Source organism: Schistocerca gregaria, chromosome 1, assembly GCF_023897955.1.
Source record: "Schistocerca gregaria isolate iqSchGreg1 chromosome 1, iqSchGreg1.2, whole genome shotgun sequence".
Lineage (NCBI taxonomy): Eukaryota > Metazoa > Arthropoda > Insecta > Orthoptera > Acrididae > Schistocerca > Schistocerca gregaria.
The window spans coordinates 753,897,981-753,919,543 of record NC_064920.1 but is presented as its reverse complement, the minus strand read 5'-3'; the positions used below and the strand labels follow the sequence as shown (position 1 = coordinate 753,919,543).

At 39.8% G+C, this 21,563-nt stretch overlaps 1 protein-coding gene across 1 annotated transcript in view; it reads right to left on the bottom strand.

Annotated features, from left to right (window-relative positions):
* Nucleotides 1-15,285, bottom strand: part of LOC126267740 (valine--tRNA ligase-like) — a 120,259-nt gene extending 104,974 nt beyond the window's left edge. The window contains exons 1-2 of the mRNA XM_049973046.1: nucleotides 14,184-15,285; nucleotides 10,218-10,419 (exon numbers count right to left, since the gene is read on the bottom strand). Coding sequence (XP_049829003.1) covers nucleotides 10,218-10,419; nucleotides 14,184-14,322 — 341 coding nt within the window. The 5' untranslated portion in view covers nucleotides 14,323-15,285. The remainder of the gene's footprint in view (nucleotides 1-10,217; nucleotides 10,420-14,183) is intronic.
* Nucleotides 15,286-21,563: the final 6,278 nt, after the last annotated feature.

The following is a 21,563-nucleotide window of genomic DNA, read 5'->3' as shown; positions in this document are numbered from 1 at the left end:
AGGAGGTGGCAGAACCGAGGAAGGGGAGACTGTAGAGACAAATGTGTGGGCACAGGCTGAGTGAAGAAGGGGTTCTAGGACATGGTGGTAGCGGGTGTGGGAAAGAGGGCTAGCAAAGATTGAGACCAAAATTACAGGAACGAAAGATGTGTCACAAAGACATCTCCCATCTACATAGTTTTAAAATGCTCATGTTGGGGGGAAGGATACATATAGCACAAACTGTGAAGCAGGCATTGAAATTGAGCATTTTGGACTCAGCAGCATATTCTGGCACTGGTTAGTCAAATCTGCTCTACGCTACAGTTTGGCAGCGGCTATTCATTCAAGTGGATAGCTGACTAGTGGTCATGTTCACAATGTTGTGCAGAAACTGAATTAGAGCTCCCACTCTTCATCTCCAATCCCCTTTCTCACATTCCAGCTGACACAACGCTTCACAACTGTCAACCTGTAATACTGCACTCCCTGCTTGTGTATTCAGCCAGCCAGCACAACACAGCTTTAAAGAGATGTGTGTGTGTGTGTGTGTGTGTGTGTGTAGAGGGTGGAGGCACTCTAAGAAAAATTTGTCTGGAAGCTTACTAGTTTGCAGTATTTTCTAAACAAATGATTATTTTTATACAAGGTTGCCTCTGTGGTGTAGCAGTTGTTAAGGGGAAATATCTTTAATCTTTATTTGAAAATGCTTCTGCTCTCTGTCAGATGTTTTCTTTCTGTGGGTAGACTGTAGTTCAAATGGCTCTGAGCACTATGGGACTTAACATCTGAGGTCATCATCCCCTAGAACTTAGAATTACTTAAACCTAACTAACCTAAGGACATCACACATATCCATGCCCGAGGCAGGATTCGAACCTGCGACCACAGCGGTCGCGCGTTTCTGGACTGAAGCGCCTAGAACAGCTCGGTCACAGCGGCAGGCTGGGTAGATTGTGAATGCATTTTCCAGATGCCAATATCACATATTTCTGTGTCAAAGATGAATCTAAGTTGTGCTTATAAATTATCCCAAGCATTGAAGGTACTGCATAGAAAAGACAAAAGTATGTTTTAAGTAGGAAGGAGGAGATTGGTGTTTAACACCCCATCAATAATGAAGTAATTAGAGATGCACCAGAAGCTCAGATTAGGGAAGGATGGGGAACTAAATCAGCCATGCGCTTTCAAAGGAACCATCCCAGCATTTGCCTGAAGCGATTTGGGGAAATCACAGAAAATCTAAATCATGATGGCCGGATGCGAGGATTGAACCGTCTTCCTCCCAAGTCCAGTGTGCTAACCACTGTGCCACCTCGCTCAGTAAAAATGCATTATAGAAAGTTGTAAAGCTTAATGTTGTGTGTTTACGTTATGTCTTGGCTCCTCAGTGCTGCATTGCAATTTGTAGTTGCATTCATTTTATCTCATTACTACTTGTGATCATTTTTACAGATTATAATCTACTTACAATTAAGGCCATTGTAATGATCTTCTTCCTTAAATGTTGAACATGCCTGATTAACATTTCTGTCACTTTGTGATTCCTTTCATTTTCGTATCCTGAAATGCTTTCCAGAATATTTGTTTATTTATTACATATGAAACTGAAGCAACTACCTTTAATTTATGACACCACTGTGCATGACACAATGTGGTTCGGTCCACAGTTTGCCAAAGGACACATCCTGGTAACCTGATGACAATATCACTGCCTCCTATACTTTCTAGAAGCAAGTGCCCCCTTCCCAGCACTCAGACAGCTCAGTCAAACAACAGAATCTTGCTGATCTATAGACTGTCAGCATGAATGGCAATGCTGTAAACAAATTACAGTTTTTTACATTAAAAAATTCTCTGATACATTTTCAAGGGTTTTCAGTTTTCCTCATTGACAAAACCTTCAACAAAGCGAATTCCAAGTCTGGTAACATGCATTTTATAATTAGTCTGTATTTCAGCTCATATTTCACTATTTCTACTGAAAATGGACTAGACATTACTCAAAAGCACAGAACTAACCCAAAGGAAAAAACAAGCAACAACCAAATGCACCAATCTTCAGAACACAATGATACCCATCACAGTCTTGCCACACTGCCGTTTTTGTCCGAATTGCTCTGAATACAGATTTTTCTGCTGAACCACTGCAGATTTAAATTAACTGAAAAACCTTAGTTTGCAGCTTCTGTATGGGATAATCAGAAGGAATAATAATATATAAATATTACACAAAAGGTCTTGTCATATGCTACATCTATACCACAAAGACACAGTTTCTCCTCCACAAATGGAATATATCTCCATAATCTACTAATCTCATGCAGTAACAAGTTTGAGAAGTGGGAAACAATTTAGAGGAAGGGCAGGAGAGGGGGGGCAGGAGGTGAGGGGGAGAGGGGCGAAGGACCTTGTATGAAGTCTCTGTTTTAGGGGAGTCATGAAAATCCTTGGCTTCTTATCAGAGGTCCTATCATTTCTGCCAATGTCAAATCAGTGCTTTGTGCTATAAAATACATTCTTTTAGCTTAAGAATTGAGTTTCTATGATGGCTCTGCACATAATCGCACTATGAAACATGAAAACTGTTTTTACATTCGGGCGACATAGATTTCTCTCACTTTATTTTGCGTGATGTGGGTGGAAAACAATTCAGCCCATATGAGGAGAAAAAAAAAGGTAAAAGGCTGAAGCCAACAAACCTAGCAGTACTAACTCCTGCCATTAGCTTAGTTATGTGACTGTTCTAATATAAAGGTCCTGATTTATGTATGGAATGCAATGAGTAACAATTCTCCATTAGTGATCCCATGCTCACATTATTATTATTATTATTATTATTATTATTATTGTTTCTCTTTCCTGTCTCAGACGTTATGTCAGGTTAAAAATGGAAAGTGACATGGATCTTGATCAAGTGTGACTTCCTTTTAACTGTGTGTTATATGTTACATTGCATTTAGGAACTTCCGGGTAATTGAACATGTACCAATAATTACAGATTTATTATTATTGTTATTATTATTATTAGTGAATTCAGATTAAAATACACAAGAAACTGTTGTTGACTGAATATCTATCGCATAGGGTCATCCGAGAAATGAGAACTTCTGAAACTTGTGCTGTAGAGAAACCTGCTCACACCGTTTTGCCAGATAGTTAACATGTATACTTGGAATAGCGGCAAGGTGATTTCCTATCAAAGCTTTTTGATAAATGCTTGAAAAGGTAAACAATGACAGTCAGTTTGTTGACAACATGTGGGTGCTGCACAAAGCCATTTTGTGTCTAGATAGATTTGTTAATGAACAAAATTTTCATTTCTGGGCAGAAGAAAACCTAATTCAGCTGCAACTATGTCCATTACACAGTGTGGTGTGCTGTATCAACATGGGGCACAATAGGCAATTATTTTTTTAGGACAAGAAGAGCCTTGCAATTACAGTCACACGGGATAGTTACGTTGTCATGCTTGAAACACTGTTGCACAAAACCTAGGCATTTACACTAATTACTGACAATGGATCAGCTTGTCACACAGCATGAATATTGATGGTTGCTGCACTTCAACTGTTCAGAAACCGTATAATTTCAGAGAACAGTGCCATTTATGGGCTCCAAGATCCCCTCAACTGCCAATATGTGGCTTCTTCTTGTGGTGTAACCTTAACCCTTACATGGACGCATTTTTTGTAGCAATTCAGCGAAGATATTTTGTTTACTATAGTATTAGAACTGGTCAACTAATATATTTATTTTTTGATAATTTTATTTTTGTGCTTTAGGACCAAAAACTGTGGTAGTACATATATCACCATGACACCTTTGTGAGCTATTAAAGCTATGATGGTAAATGGATTTCCCACTTCCCTTTTGTAAGCTGTTGTGTGTTACCATTACACATAAAAAAATAATGAACAGTGTTTTTTTATTTTATTTATGTTTTCTTTTACTTTATTTAAAAAATAATTACATTTCAAGTTTACAAGTGGTTTATATTCAACATGATCAACTTAATGCTCATTTACAAGCAATATTTCTTTCTCAAACAAATGTTCAAATGACTGTCACAATCCTCTTTATTTTCCATGAAACTGCCAGAAAAATAGTTCAATACACAGGGACACTTTCTAGGAGCAGCATATGTATTTTATTCTCTTCTCTTTAACTTTATTAGAACATTTTCAGAACTGTCTGTATGTTTTTCCCAAAATAGGCATGTGACCTCCTACTTTCGCCAGTCAAACATCACTTAGGGCAGTGTTCATTTTGGTTAGCAGGGTTACTGGGCGGCCTTTCTTTGCGCAGGATGTGAACCATCTATTAACTGTTTTGTGCGTCGTAATCGAAAATTAAATAGATTTTCATATCTTTCTTGTCCTGTATCAGTTTTGCGTACAATATACATGCACTTACAATCATCATGTCTAGTAGGAAGTAGAGAATCCAATGCAACCTCTTAAGAGAATGTCGACCAGTTGCATAATGGTCTCTAATTTGATTGAAGTGATCTATGCCTTCCATTACATTATTGAATGTTGCTACAGCTTTTGGACAAGTAATATTGCTTGCAGTACCATACTTATTCTTCCTTGAGACAAATCTGGTGTGTCTAGGGTTATCCAAAGATGTCAGAATAGCGACAGGTTTGATGTCCATCCATTTTATAGTTGCAATACCACATTTGCACTGGAATTGGAATTCTCCTCTTTTCATGGTTCATTTCTCTTTAATCATTGGAGGTGGTCCCTTCTGGTTTGTTCTTAAAATGCCTATAGAATATATGCCCTTGTTCAACAACAGTTGTGCTAGATTCACAGTGGTGAAGAAGTTGTCAAATGTTACCACAATCTTAGTGTGTTTCAGGTCTTCGGTTAGTCTAATGACTACACACTCTCCCAGAGAATTTTCTCTAGATCCATTGTCTGATTTTCCTGTGTTAATATCAAATTTTGTGACATAGCCTGTTGTTGGGCCTGCTATACACCATGTCTTGTATCCTTGTTTGACTGGCTTCAAAGGTATGAACCACTTGAATGATGTCCTTCCTTTGAAAGGTATCTTGCTTTCATCCACAACCAATAATTCACTGGCAATGTAAGGCTTATGAACTGTGTTGTTCAGAAAGATTATCGGAGATCTGACCTTATGAAGTTTATCATTGTTCGGATGTCCTATTGCAGGATTCTGCATATTGTCATTTATGTGAATATTTTCACACAAATTTCTGAAACGTTTAGAGTCACAGGCTGCAATATATAAGGCTGACCTAAAGCTTGTTCCGAACTCCAGTAGTGAATCATTCTTCACAACACAATGATACCCATCAAGATATTCATTACAATCCAGACCTGTAACTCGTCTATAGGTAAACTTGTCCAGTTGTTTGTCACCTTTTTTGTTTGAATTGCTCTAAACCAGATTTGTCTGCTGAACCACATGCTCTAACATCTGAGCTGCAAATAAAGAAAGGAAGGAGTCTTTCTCGGTGCCATGTCAATGGGTGGTCGACAACTGGTTCTTGTTATGTAAGAACATCAAGCAAGTAAAAAACAGCAGTGTTATCAGACCATTCATCTTCTGTTAATGGCTCTTCTTTGCACTTATGGTACCATCAGCAGAAGAGCACAGGAACCATTTACACTATTATTGATATCGGGCTGTGGAACCAAACATGGATCAGGGTCCTGCACAATGTCTAAATCAAATTCATCTTCTGAAGCTCTATCACTTTTTGTTTCAGAGTCCTCAGGATCACTAGGTAGTGTAAACAACAACTACAGTGCTTCTTCTGGTGTGTTTCTTTGTATAGACATAATTCTTTGACTCTTTCTAAAAAAAAAAAAAAAAAATTGAACAATGGTGAAACAAACCATAAATGATAAAATAATTTTCGAATTATATTTGTTACCAATATTAAAGTTTACTTAGCACAATGTCAAAACAGATCCCAGAAATTTTATCATGCAATAAAGGTATGAGCTGATACATGTCACAATAACGTATACTGCAGAAGCAAAGCAATGTATTCCGGCAACAGCAGTGGTCCAATGACAAATAGAAACTGATTGTTATAGCAATGGTGGGAGATATAATCCCAAAATCTTTGGGATACCCCTAAGTTAGTGATAAATATGCTTCCCAAGGACCACACAAGACAGGTTAATTTTGTGGTAAGTGTATTCCCAAGCCCTTTATAGAAACTACTTTGGTGGTAACCATACTTCCAAAGAACCATTAAAACACCATTGTTTGGTGGGATGTATACTTCCCACAGTCCTGAAGGCTGTATTTCACAATAAACAGAAACTACAGCTGATGCAGCAAACTGGCACTAAATGCCAGGAGTTTACAGAAGTGTAGCACATATTCTCGTAAACAAAAAATATGTTTACTGGAAAATATTGCCCCCTGGCCCGTGAAATGGTTAAAAGCAAGGTACATCTTAGTTGACCCGCTACAACAAAACAAAAAGGCAAGATTTGCAATGCAATTGCCAAATTCATATTGAAATGTTACTTCAAAACATGCACAGTTTATCTAAGACACTGTGGAAACATTTTTTCAAAAACGTCATTCACATGCAACATGTCATCTCCAAGAAATAAATTTACTCTATCGTTAAATTGCACGATTTTTACTATTAAATCACATCAATAAATTTATTTAAAACATTTTTTCATAATAATATTTAATTTTTTTTTAAATTTCCCATTTCTCTGAATCATCCCTGCATAGCACATTATGGTTGTTAAGGCCATTAGTTGTGTCCTACAAGACATCCTAATGTTATTCAAAGCACTGCGAAATGATGCCTCCACACTACAGTGCTCAACTTCTTGCCAGAACATAACTGATTCTATACTAACCAATGACAGTGAGCAACCCAAGTTGTCTTAAACTGGATGACTTCAGTTTGGACAAAGCCACTTCATTCATGACATGTACTACACTCTCAACAGGCTTTCTGAGACAATCGTCATTCTATAAGAGCTAGGAAATTTATTTAAATCGGATATGTGAGCACTGTATGCACTGCCCAGGTGAAGTGAGAAGTGTTAAGAAACCTGAAATTGCATTAATTGTGTTGGAGATGGAATCTAGTGTGCTACATAATTGGCCCAGACTAATGAGTTGCTGAACACACAAAAAAAATCTCTTCTGCCAAGAACACATGCCATAATGAACACTGACAGTTTGAGAGGAGACTAAAGGATTTATTAGTGTCCAGTTCCTATTCCATTGATGAATTCTTAGCAGAATGAACTGATGTGTACCTGTAACTAATAATATCAAATAATGCAAGTATCACATAAATCTGATTTCAGTACAATTCAGTTGAGTAATGCAATCATCGTAAATAAGTGCTGTAAAATAATTTCTCTATTTGGAGATGAATGGTGACAATGGCGTACGAATTATCATAAACATCTCCATGTATTGAACATTTCTATGTTTTGTGTCAAGTCTGTTATCTTTTATATGAAATTATGTTTAAGATTTTTTTAACTAATACTACAGCCATGAGAACCATTTTACTTGGGATTTGTGGACAGTACATGAGCATATCTGTTGTTCTTTGTAAATATTTATTGGGTAGTCCTGTTTTCTGACCTGTTTAACATCATGGAGTACCTCCTTGCTATGGATCTATTGGAACAAAAAGTACATCCAATCTAATTTAATCTAATCTAGCATTTCCTACAGACAATGTCTGTTTAATTGGGGAAATTCAAGATTTTTCCATGAAATATTTTCTTTTAACATGTTGGTCCAGGTTACCACTTTGACCCAAACATATATAAGTGTCATCTTATACTGTCTGTCTATCCATGACAGTATGAGGTTCAAATTATTTTGATGGATTGGAATGCTTACATGATTAATAAGCCATCTAGACATCATACAACATTTCAAGTCTATAATTTCACTTTCCTCCCTCACAGTTCCTCCTTAGTTTTTGTCTGGATAGATAAAGGTGTTTGCAGATTAATTTTCTTGACAGCGTGAATGGAAAAATTATTGTGAAGGATATTTAAGAATTTGTATGAAGCACACATTGTACAGGATGGTGCCTAAGTTTGTATAGGTTGTATGTACCAATGACTTGATAAATATGTAGTCAGCAGGCTAGGATCACCAGAATGTAGTGGCTTGCATGTTTCTCAGACATTAACTCAATGAGACATGTGTGGGATTTATTAAAACAAGCTGTTTTTGGATGTGGGCAACAACCACATACTCTGGAATGACCTACCCAGAACCACCACTGAAGAATGGAACAATACGGACCAGGGCTGGCGTGATGACTAGATTGATTGTATGCCATGACGGATTCAAGCCTGCATCTCAGCAAGGTTATGTTCCACTATGTATTGCCATTGCTAAGTACAGCTGTGAGAAACTCTCCAAGCGAAACATATGACTTTTTCATTACTTTTTTTTTTAAGTTGGTGATCCATATGCATTAACAAATGTACAAACATGTCTCATGTCTCAGAGGCAATTTATGTTTTCTCTGCCATGAATTTCCAAATAAAGGAGTGGTACAAAACTTCTGTTGATCTATTTTGGAGCTGATCCATTGTCTTAACCATTCTTGCAACACACTGCAAAGCCTTCTTACATATGAAATTTCATGAAGAATGATAAAACTCAAGGAGATGGTAATACGGACTGTTCCAAGTTAAAAATTCTTCCAAACGCATTCTGTTTTCAGCAGGTGTTGAGTTACTTTCTCTGAATCTTATGCATATAAGAGAACTTCACTAAGAAAATGCAGACTTCTTACTCAAGCACCCAGTGGATTTCTTTAACCAAAAACGGGAACAACTGCATAAAAAAAACACACCTGAATGATAGACCATCCTTAGTTCTCTTTGCAACATAAAATGTAGCCATTGTGGACAAGTATCCTATGTCACCACACAATCTCCCCCACATTTGAAGTCAGCAAAAACTTATGGTACCTATATTTGTGAAAAAAAGTTATTTTGCATGCACATGCACACACACAAGTGCTAACTCTCAGTCTAGATTTTACTGTAAGTTGAGCATTATGCAGCACAATTTTACAACTTGCTAATGATAGCTACATACTGATGCTGAAAAAAAATTTTGTTCACAAAGAACATGAGGAGTATCCCTATTTAATAATGGAAGACCCAAACTGCTGGAGAAGTGTTTTGAATTCAGTCTCACGTAATCAACCACTCTCTAACATTTAACAAACAGAACATGCTGTATAGTTTTGTTCTGTAATTTTATGTGAAGTGACATGACCAAACCCAGAGCTCTCAAAACCTTCTTTTCATTCACAACGTACTCTTAGCTCGTTTGATTACTTGATGTCCTTTCTATCTCTCAAGTCAAGTGCTGTGATTTATTGGGCATCTGCTGTCCTCTTTTTCTCAAATGGAGTATCCCCGGGATGGTAATCCTTCATCTGATGTATCACTTGGCATTACCATAACCACGAAATAAGACTTGATATTACAAATTCACTGTCCAAATAACATCAGGCTACAGACAGAAGTCGTCCTTCACCACCGAGTAAAGGAACTACTACTGAAATCAAAATAGCACAAAAAATTTGTTTGTGGACACATTTGGGGCAGTGCTCATGAGATGCATGCCGTCACTGTTAGAGACGAGTTTGGCACTAAGCCCATGTTGCCCCAAGATACACTGTAGAGATGGATACATTTATCAGGATACACAACAGATATTAATATCTCGCTGCTATTTTTATTTGTAGTTTTCAATATTTTGCAGATTAACATAATAAAATCTGGAAAGATAACACTCCATTAGCCTTAGTATTATAGAATGTTATTTTATGACGACATATTTTTCTGTAATATTTATTCCTATCCTTTTCAATCCATCATTTTTTCTGCAGATCTTCATTTTTTTCTTCAACTTCTTAAGAAATTATATTCTTCTTTACTATAAAAATTCATTTACGTTTTTTGGTTAATTTTTCTGCTTACACTTGCTCACTCTGTCAATTTTTATTAACAGACATTATTTTTTTGCTACTACCTATTATGAAAAACCATTATGTTGAACCTCATATATTCCTTCATTTAATTAAATGTTCAATGGCAGCAAGTGATTTATTTTTTAAGTTTATAATTAACAACAGCACCAGCAATAAGACTTCATGATGAGCCTGCAGTTCTATCAATGTAATATACCAATAATCTCAAAAATAAACAGGTTCAGTAAGCACTTACCACCTGGCAAAAACATCTTGCACAGTTGTTGTTAGAACATGACCAAGATGTAGAGTTCCAGTTACATTTGGAGGTGGTAAAAGAATACTGAATGGTACACGAGGAGTTTCCACTAACGAGAAACAGTTATGTTTCATCCACCAATCGTATCGACCAGTTTCCACATCCTTGGGATGATATTTCGATGGAAAACCACCAGTGGCTGCAACATCAAACAATAATTTCTTCTTTCTATTCACAGAGAAATAATTTTCTAAATTCTGGGCAAGAGGTAATTTCAAAATACAATAATTCTAAACATATCAATATGTGTGTGTGGAAATTAATTAAAATTACAAAAAACATGTAAAAAATACATGCTTGTGGACAGTAGCCACCGGTGCGCTTAGTGAAGAAGAAGAAGAAGATGATGAAGAAGAAGAAGAAGAAAAGGTTAAAAATGTGTATGTTTTACTTGCAAGTGTTCAGCCACATGATTGTTTCCACTTTATGCACAATATTTTGACAATCATTAAAATATTGTGCATAAAATGGAAATGACAACTCAGATTAATGCCCACAAGGAAACCGTTAATCAATCACACATAGAAAACCTGAGAGTTCAAGTGTGAATGTGTTTAAGAGTAATTTGAAGGAAGGTTGTAAGACACTGAGCATGAGGACTGTTCAAGGAGGATGCAAAAAGGAATGAGACTTTGCCTTATCATAGGAAACAACCAAGCATTTGCCTGAAGTGGTTTCTCAAAACTATAGAAATCCAAATTCAGATTTATATAGTGAAGAAAATTCTGCTGGACTGTGAATACTTAAGAATAAAGGAGACCACTTATAGAATGGCAGATGCTCTGGGATGTCAACAGGCACACACAAAGGAGAAAGAAAATTTGTTGCCAGGTGCGGTGAGTAGAGATAGGAGCAGGAGGCAGGAAGAAGGGTTGGGGGCATGTAGCTTGCAGCTTGGTGGGAGACAGTAGGTTTGCTGGCTAGGCATGTGGGAAGGAGGGGTGGCAGATGCATGGACTACACAAGTACCAGTGCCAGGGGGATGCAGCACATGATGAAGGTCATTTGGAATTGTGGATTGGGAGGTCCCGGGCAGGAAAGAGGAAGGGGAAACTGTTGGCTAGAGGGTGTGGGGCTTCTTGGGTTAACGTACATTGAGGCCAGGAGGGTTAAGAGAGCAAAGGATGTGTTGTAAGCTGAACTCCCATCTGCGAAATTAAGAAAAGCTGGTGATGGAAGGAAGGATCCAGATGGCCTGAGTTGTGAAGCAGCCAATGAACTTGAGCAAGTTGTGCTCAACTGCATGTCATGCCACTGGGTGGCCATCTCTGTTCTCGAGTACAGTTTGGCAGTAGCCATTCATTCTAATTGTCAGCTGGTTGGTTGTCGTATCAACATAAAAAGCTCTGCAGTGATTGCAGCAGAGCTAGTATATGACATGACTACTTTCACACGTGGCCCTGCCTCTGATGGGATAGGATAAGCCTGTGCGAGGACTAGAGTAGGAAGTGCTGGGTGGATGGACTGCGCAGGTCTTGTTCCTGGGTCTTCCATAGGGATAGTATATGTCTGACAAGGGGTTGGGAGTGGCATAGGGATGAACCAGAATGTTGTGTAGGTTCGACATCAGAATAAAACATTTGGGAGGGAAAGGGGGGGGGGGGGGAGAGAAAGGAAAGGACCTTAAGCAAGATGTCCCTTATTTTTGGACATGATGGCAAATAATAAAAGCCCAGATGAAGGACATGGTTTGGTTATTGGAGTCCAGGCTGATATCAGGTACTGATTTTTGGGGTGGTGGGAGGATTAGAGGTGTGTGAGGATATGGCATGGGAACTTTGTCTGTGGACTAGGCTTGGGCGACAGTGCCTTTCTGTGAAGGCCCTAGTGAGACCTTCAGCCTACAGGGTGAGGGACTTCTCATCACTGCAGATATGGCATCCAGAGGTAGCCAGGCTCTACAGGAGCAATACTTCCCCCCCCCCCTCCCTCCCTCCAGAAAAGTGTGACAGATGTCACAGATGGTACAGGTGACATTTTGACAGCTGTCATCCCTTCCACCATTTGATGCAGCAGTGACTAACACTACACTACTCAGGAAGATAATGATGAATGTCCATACCTCCAACTGAAGAGACTGTTGGAGTTTTCTATCAGATGGGTATTACTCTGCTTTTTCCCAAGGCTGCAGCCTGACCCTTCTGTGCTCTTTTGTTTTTTTCTATTTGAATGTCAGCGAGGAATCCTTTAACTTCGTTTAGGCCTACTTCAAAAATTATAGTTTTTTTCAATAATACAAATATGAAAGGAAAGTCTTGTGGCACAGCCTCAGTTATCTAAATACCCCTAACTACATGTGCAGATGCCTGCTCGTCCGGGATGTATAAAATCGAGTGTTTCACCTATGCACTAATTCACACCATGAGCACATACTTTACACTGAGAATGAGACTGAATTTTGAATAGAGGTTGCCCTTTCCTCATGACTACGCAAATCAACAAGAAGTGCATTCCCAGAGCTTAAGATTATTTGTTTTTAGCTATCAGTCTTCTGACAGATGTGATGCCTGTCACCATCACCAGAGCTCAAGATTATTTGCTTCCACTTATCAGTCTTCTGACACATCTGATGCCTGTCACCACAAATTGCTTTCCCAAGCCAGTCTCCTCACCATAGAGTAGCACTTGCACCTTATGTCCCCAACTACTGCTCTGCTGTGCATGACAATTCTTTTATTCTACAACTCTCTCTTGCACCACAGTAGCTCGTCTCACATGCCTCTTCTCCTAGTCAGTAATTTCCAAATAAGTTATTCATTTCTTCCTCAATTCTGAGGAAGACTTCCTCATTTCTTATTGGTGACTGTTCAGAATAAAAATATGTGTACAGGTTTTTATAACTGACAGCGTCAATTGGCACTTTTATGCTCAGCCAGCATTTGGCATTCCCATGTAAAGTGTACTGATGGGTTTTATGTTTCACCCAGGGTGTGTATTATTGTACCACATAAAAAACATTGTTTCTCACCATTCAGCAAGTACTGGCAATTGAATCTACTTCTTTCTAAATATAAGAATCTACTATCCTTCCATCACCTCTTTCCATTTACATCTAAATTACACAATTATTTTGATATTTTCGCATAATCTTGCTGCAAATAGCACACTGCGGTATCCCAAAATATATCAAGTTTAGCGGTAGATTACTAAACATTCCTAAAATTTCAGTTTACAGCAGAGTATAAAAACAAGGTATTTTGTACTTAATTTGGTATGAAACATACCACTGGCGATGTAATAACTAAAAATTAACTAATGCTTAATCTCTAAAATATGACTTCCATTGAATAAGTCTGTAGCAGTACAATTTATGACGGTATAGTAGCAATGTGACATTGGGTTAAGACAGATAGGGTTAAGCAAGACTGGGGTTACTAAGTAAATTTCGAGGACGTCTCATAAATGTCAGTGTGAATAGATTAGCAGTGGTGATATGATGTTAGGACACTTTACATAAATAGCTAATTGTGGCTGTTAAAATATAATTTGCTTCACATCCCTGAAGGCTCCCTTTCATGTTGGTATTTAATGATCAAGAATGTGTGAATGAGTAGGTGTACATACGTAAAGACTTTACTGAAGGCCGCATCAAGCATAATCAACCAGATTCTTGATGTTTAATATTTTTGCTCTATTGCATGTGTCTATATTTATTTTTTGCAAGCCACCCTAGAGCGCATGGCAGGCTAATTACGAAGATCGAAAATAGACTCCTAAAGTAACAGGATCTCTCTACCCTGCAGCTTCTTAACAGTCTTTAACTTCTGCCAAAAATGGACACATGGTATTTGGTGCAACGATAGTGTGAAAAATGCACTAATGAAACATTTTGTCCTACGTAAGTGGACACAAATTAACAGTTCCTCCTTTCATTTAGCCGCATGATTAATAAGTACAGTTTACCTGCATACGCATTTCGTCTTGTTTCTGTAGTGGTTAGATGCCGAAAATTAGTGATTGGTATAAAAGAGGGTTGGACATCCTTAAAAAGAGTTCCAAGATAACATCGAGAAAACTGCAGACATCTATCTGCACTACCCATAGTATATCAAAATGTCATATACTTAGTACCATACTACATTAATATCAACTACGCCAACCCAAATGCAGTTGTTTCCTATTCATGCCACAACCCCAACATTATTGACTGCTAGCACAAACACATCTGCTTGTAGCGCGTCTGCTTCTAATATTTATATTTAGCAATCACTGGTGACCAAAGATACTGTATTTATGCAGGGGTCATCTCACAATAATAAAGAATTTCTCATAATTCAAAGAAAATAAGTAGCTGTACTCAAACATATACATGCAAGCCCGCACACAGAATATATAAGAAGGAAGAACGCTTTTGTGAGGGTAGGACAGGTGGTCGACCATCGCAGTACTAGCCTGAAATTCTTTAGGAAAACCGCGGAAAACATAAATCAGCGTGGCCGGATAGAGCCAACTGCTTCATCCTGAATATAATATCAGTGCACTTCACTGCCTCAAGGCCAATTTACAGTAACTTTAGATTAACTGTCACATCATGTCACGTCATGTCACGTAAAGCAGCCCACAATGGATTCCAAATGGCGGCATTCACACTATCCGTCACGTCAGATCACGTCAAGGTTTGTAAGTTTTCACGGAGTAGTCAGGTCAGTTCACACTGGCCATCACAGCATCTTCATGTCACTGCACCGTTCAGATGAGATTAGATTAATTATTCATTCCATAGACCTATAAAAGAGGGAATCATCCTGGGTGTGGAACATATCAGACGTATTCACACTGTCCGTCACGTCACGTCACGTCAATTCACGTCACGTGACCTCAACTCGCATGCATAGACATAGGCCATGTATATGGTCTATGCTCGCATAGCTGTCTTCAACTGATTTCATCGCGGGTACTGCGCTCTTCACAAGTGATTTTCAACTACTTTTGCGCATGAAGTACACAGACACAACACGGTAGCTTATATAAGTGGATCCTAGGGGCCATATTTGTACGGAAATGGCATTTACTGGACTCAAATGGCTTGCATCTTGCAGGGGTCTAGTTTAGCATGGGATACAACCCGTCGGCTTTGACCAATGACGTCAGAATTGGCCAGAGAGCATGTATTACGAAGATGAAAGAGCTGAGAAGAATATTCAATAACAAAGGAATGCAAGAGAGAAAAACTATACTTCACACATATAAGGCCCAGTAGTATTTTCATGTTAAGGATATCGCGTGTTTGTATCTTAGTATTTCTCCGCAAAACACAATGGTAAGAAATGAATAAAATATATTACTAGCAAAGAATACATCACGTTACATGTATGTCAATTGTATGTCGAAACTCTTTCGAACTGTATTGTTTAAGTGCAGTACGGGATGCAAGTTCAGCGTACGTCGATTTTTTGCTTTCAACTAGCATTGCTGTCATGTTGTTCACTTGAACTATGTATCCCCGGCTTCACTAAACCATAAATGAAACACCGGATACAAATTAAAATCTCATTTGAAGTGTGCTACTTAAGTACAGTACAGAATAGGAGTTTGTCGTAAGTCGATTTCTTCGTTTTCACTAGCATTACAGTCCTGTTCTTCACTTGAACAATGTATCCTCCGCTTCAGTAAACACTTAGTGGAACACGGGATACAAATTAAATATGTTTTGTTCATTTCGTCTCCGCTATTACTAACAGTCTTTTCTTACGCGCATATCAGTACTACTGATGACAGAAGGGCCTACGTATGTAATGCACTCCTGGAAATGGAAAAAAGAACACATTGACACCGGTGTGTCAGACCCACCATACTTGCTCCGGACACTGCGAAAGGGCTGTACAAGCAATGAGCACACGCACGGCACAGCGGACACACCAGGAACCGCGGTGTTCGCCGTCGAATGGCGCTAGCTGCACAGCATTTGTGCACTGCCGCCGTCAGTGTCAGCCAGTTTGCCGTGGCATACGGAGCTCCATCACAGTCTTTAACACTGGTAGCATGCCGCGACACCGTGGACGTGAACCGTATGTGCAGTTGACGGACTTTGAGCGAGGGCGTATAGTGGGCATGCGGGAGGCCGGATGGACGTACCGCCGAATTGCTCAACACGTGGGGCGTGAGGTCTCCACAGTACATCGATGTTGTCGCCAGTGGTCGGCGGAAGGTGCACGTGCCCGTCGACCTGGGACCGGACCACAGCGACGCGTGGATGCACGCCAAGACCGTAGGATCCTACACAGTGCCGTAGGGGACCGCACCGCCACTTCCCAGCAAATTAGGGACACTGTTGCTCCTGGGGTATCGGAGAGGACCATTCGCAACCGTCTCCATGAAGCTGGGCTACGGTCCCGCACACCGTTAGGCCGTCTTCCGCTCACGCCCCAACATCGTGCAGCCCGCCTCCAGTGGTGTCGCGATAGGCGTGAATGGAGGGACGAATGGAGACGTATCGTCTTCAGCGATGAGAGACGCGTCTGCCTTGGTGCCAATGATGGTCGTATGCGTGTTTGGCGCCGTGCAGGTGAGCGCCACAATCAGGACTGCATACGACCGAGCCACACAGGGCCAACACCCGGCATCATGGTGAGGGGAGCGATGTCCTACACTGGCCGTACACCTCTGGTGATCTTCGAGGGGACACTGAATAGTGCACGGTACATCCAACCCGTCATCGAACCCATCGTTCTACCATTCCTAGACCGGCAAGGGAACTTGCTGTTCCAACAGGACAATGCACGTCCGCATGTATCCCGTGCCACCCAACGTGTTCTAGAAGGTGTAAGTCAACTACCTTGGCCAGCAAGATCTCCGGATCTGTCCCCCATTGAGCATGTTTGGGACTGGATGAAGCGTCGCTTACGCGGTCTGCACGTCCAGCATGAACGCTGGTCCAACTGAGGCGCCATGTGGAAATGGCATGGCAAGCCGTTCTACAGGACTACATCCAGCATCTCTACGATCGTCTCCATGGGAGAATAGCAGCCTGCATTGCTGCGAAAGGTGGATATACACTGTACTAGTGCCGACATTGTGCATGCTCTGTTGCCTGTGTCTATGTGCCTGTGGTTGTGTCAGTGTGTTCATGTGATGTATCTGACCCCAGGAATGTGTCAATAAAGTTTCCCCTTCCTGGGACAATGAATTCACGGTGTTCTTATTTCAATTTCCAGGAGTGTATATGTAACAAGACTTCCATTGACCTCCATATATGTACACTGGTAACGAAAAGGTGGAAATAGACGTAAGTTACATTTGGTGCCTTGCACGCTAATAGTATCCCATTCGTTACTTGAGCTATATAGCTATCTGCAACACTTGTATCTTGCTCGCCAATTGACATATATTGTGTCAGTGTAAAGGCGAAGTGAAGAACGGGATACAAATTTTAGTTGTGTCGTCAGTGTAAAGGCGAAGTGAAGGACGGGATACAAGTTGTAGTTGTGTCAGGGGTTTCGCCTGTAATATAGCAAGTACACATTCGAAAATGTACTGATATTAGTGCTGGGAAACGAAAGAAGATAGACAGCCGAGAAATTTCTATTACGTACTTCACAACTCGAAAATACACATATTGGTGGAATGAAACACTGAAATATGTCAAATAGTGAAATACAGTGAAAGAAGCTAATGGGAAAGTGAACTTATCACAGGGAAGTGTCGAGGAATAACCGAAGCTCGCCTAGACAGACAGTAACGAAAATTACATACCGACAAACAAACAAATCCATTCCTATAAACGAAAATAAGACACTAATAATTGTTCTACAATAACTAACTAATACTCCAAATTACCTCAATATCATTACGAATAATTATTTTAATGTGCGATGATAGCGATTATCCGGAACACAGAACTGCTTTATTATCTATGGCTCGAAGTGAAGACATTACTATCTATGACTAATGTATGACGTCATTGATCAAAGCCAATGGGTTGTATCCCCTGCTTCACTAGACCCTCTTGGAGGGATTGCGTGTATATTAGACAACGAAGACGTAAGTGGAGTCAACTGAAGAATAGGCTATAACTAGTCGGCTTTGACAATTTACTCATAGCTACTTAAGTCTTTGTTTTGGAGCCATAGATAATAAATCCGTTATCTTCTGTGGCGAGGTGTCGTCACTGTAATTGAAATAAATATATGTGTTTTTAGAAGACAAGGCTAGACATTGTGTACGATTTTTGTAGCTTGTATTAATTTAAATCATCTGTTCGTTCCAATCCAGTCGATACTTATTTTCATTCTTAGTGAGTTTTAGATTTTTGAAACAATTGTTTTTCAGTCTGGACAATTTTTACTTTTTGGGTTTCGTTTGTAGGTGTGGACTTAGCTATTCCTATGAAAAGGGGTCGTCAACTGCAAACACAATAAAAATTTTACAATTGTCACATTTTTTCGCCTTCGCTAGCACTAGTATTACTGTGATATATTTCAGTCGACACTAGTCCTATCGAAGGCGAAAAGACATATATACGAATAATTCGCATCCCTTACTTCAGTCGACCTATATAGGTCAACTGAAGAATACGATACTACAATCCGTTGATCATAAGAATAAATCTCATGCAAACAAACACAAATGCGATGATTGGTCACAAGCCGCAGCATGCGTAAGCTGGTGGTGTTACGCTCTTGGAAATAGGTCCTACATATGTATTAGATATATTACTACTAAGTTACGCTAAATGAAACTAAGATACTCAGATGTGTTAACAGTCATCAACGTTTTTCTTAATTGCGCTTTAGCTACGTAGTTTTTATTTCAAAAATCGTGTACAGTCACAGCCTCTGCTCTGATTGTCGCGCTGTTAATGCGCAGTATGAAAATGGCTGAGGGTGCTTTCTGTTCTGTAGTGAAACACGCGTGAAGAACACGGTTGAAAAGTGCTGAGAAATAGACCGTTCTTAATGTTTTTCAAAAATTTTCGAAGATAACCGGCTTTGAAGCTTTACCACCGTTATATATACGACAGTTGATCAATCTATCTAGATTGAATGTGTAGCGAAGTCGGTAGCGTAATGAAATATGAACTAATTTGAATCCACTTTGTTCCAACAATTAGCCAAGCCCTGTGGATTCTGACATCACCGCTTATCACCCAGCGAGCAATGGCATGGTTCAAAAATGGCTCTGAGCACTATGGGACTTAACATCTGTGGTCATCAGTCCCCTAGAACTTAGAACTAGCTTACTTAAACCTAACTAACTGAAGGACATCACACACAGCCATGCCCAAATCAGGATTCGAACCTGCGACGAAGCGGTCACGTGGTTCCAGGCTGAAGCGCCTAGAACCACACGGCCACACTGACTGGCGAGCAATGGCATGGTTGAGGACATTAAAGACAGCATTGATGTGCCATAAGGGCAGCTGGACTTAAGCGTTGCCAGTGGTGCTGCTAGGTCTCCGAACTGCCTGCAGATCAGACCTAGGTGCATCCATGGCTGAACTGGTTTACGGAGAGAACCTCAAGCTGCCTTACAACAAGTCCGCAACCACATGGCACAGCTACGACCGACATTCGTGCGTTGGTTGAAATCTCACCAGTATCATTTTTTCTCATTCAATTTGAAATACCTACATCATGTAATTATAAAAGTTATCATCATTTTTTATGAATAATGCACCAATTATTATTTGTAATTACATACTGGACGCGAAATTCCTGTTTCCATTTCAAATATAAATTCTTAATTATCGGTGTTTTATGAAAGACTGCTCACAAAAGTTGTTTAAATTAAGAAAACATAACAATTCAATTTTAAGGCAAAAATGAAAAACCAAATCCTCTTTATTTGGACTATGTCCATCGTTTTATAGCGCAGAGGTAGATAAGTACCGTAGAAACATGAAAAAGAATCATTTTCACAGCATCGAGAACACCATACAAATGCTGCATTTTTACATTTGCTACTGTACCATTGCAATATGAACCCAACAGTACTGATTTGGAGTCAAGTTGCAGGATTTGGCCTGAGAAGTAACAAGACTGTTAAGGTACCAGACTTACTGGAACTAACGCACACAGCTTTTTCACGTGTCACTGCCGAACGCTGCTGGGACATAGAACAGATCGTCGTAAAAGAAGAGAAAATGCTGCGCCTGATTGGCTTCGTTGACACTGTTATTGATAGGCTCGTTATCAATGTATCAGGTGCCACTTCCAAAACGGAAGTGTATTTCTTGTATTCGAATAAGGAAGGAGCTAAGAGATTACCAGACGACTGACTGTAACACCTTCAGTGGCTTCAATATTTAACTATACGCTGAAATCCTCCTCTACTCTCTTAGGTTAAACATAGCTTATGCAGGAAAATTACCCTATGAGTAAGTCAGGAATTTTCATCATTCTTGATTTTAATCACAATAGTACGTTAGCTAAAATGATAACGTGTTGCAGTTTTCGTCTAGTCCTCTAAGGAGTGTGTTGTAGGAGATCTGCAGTGTATTGTTTCATTTTGCTTAAAAATTCAATGACATTCGAAGCTGTATTGCTCCTCTACTCGTCTCTTTGTATGTGTGAACTGCAGCTGGCCACGTCACTGTAGGCTAACTGTACCAGTTGACCGGCTAATTCGCCGGTAAAGCTGTTGTCCCGTATTATCTCTAAGTCGATGCGCGTAGCGCACAGCACAAAACGTACCCTTATTATTGTACTTGACAGAACTCGAGACAGCTTGGCTGCAGTCCCACGTGAAACGGAAATCCAATGAGGTTCCAGCAAACGCGGAAGAATGCATAGTGTAAAGCCACTGAGGCTAATTGATAATTATTTTCCGGGAGAGGGTAATGCGTTCAAGAATATAACTTTATTTTCGCATTTCTTTGAACACAGGAACAATGGCAAAACCGAGATATATAAAAAGAGATGGCATAGCGCTAGAACAAAACCAAAGAATAAATATATTGTAAATAACATTCTTCACAGAATAAACGTCAAAGGCCACTGTGCGATTTCGTTGTGTCACCAGGCGGTTCCTACACGGCTCCCCCCTCCCCCCCCCCCCTTTGTAGAACAGAGCTCCTGGCACATAAGGATACTTGTATTTTATAACTCTGCCCGCCCTAGAGCGCTTCTTTGAGAACTGTGGGTCTTCCGGTGTGGTTTCCTGTCTCTGGCTTGGCGTGTTGCTCTCGGAGGACAACTCTTCTTCGTCATATTGTGTAGGCGGCGGTTCTTCACTGGTGTTTTGATTTTCTTCGTCAGCTGGTGGCCACGTGTGCGCCGGTTTAACTCTCTCAGTGAAAACTCTTTGTTGCTTCTCATCATGATTTATCTGCAGCATATGTTCATC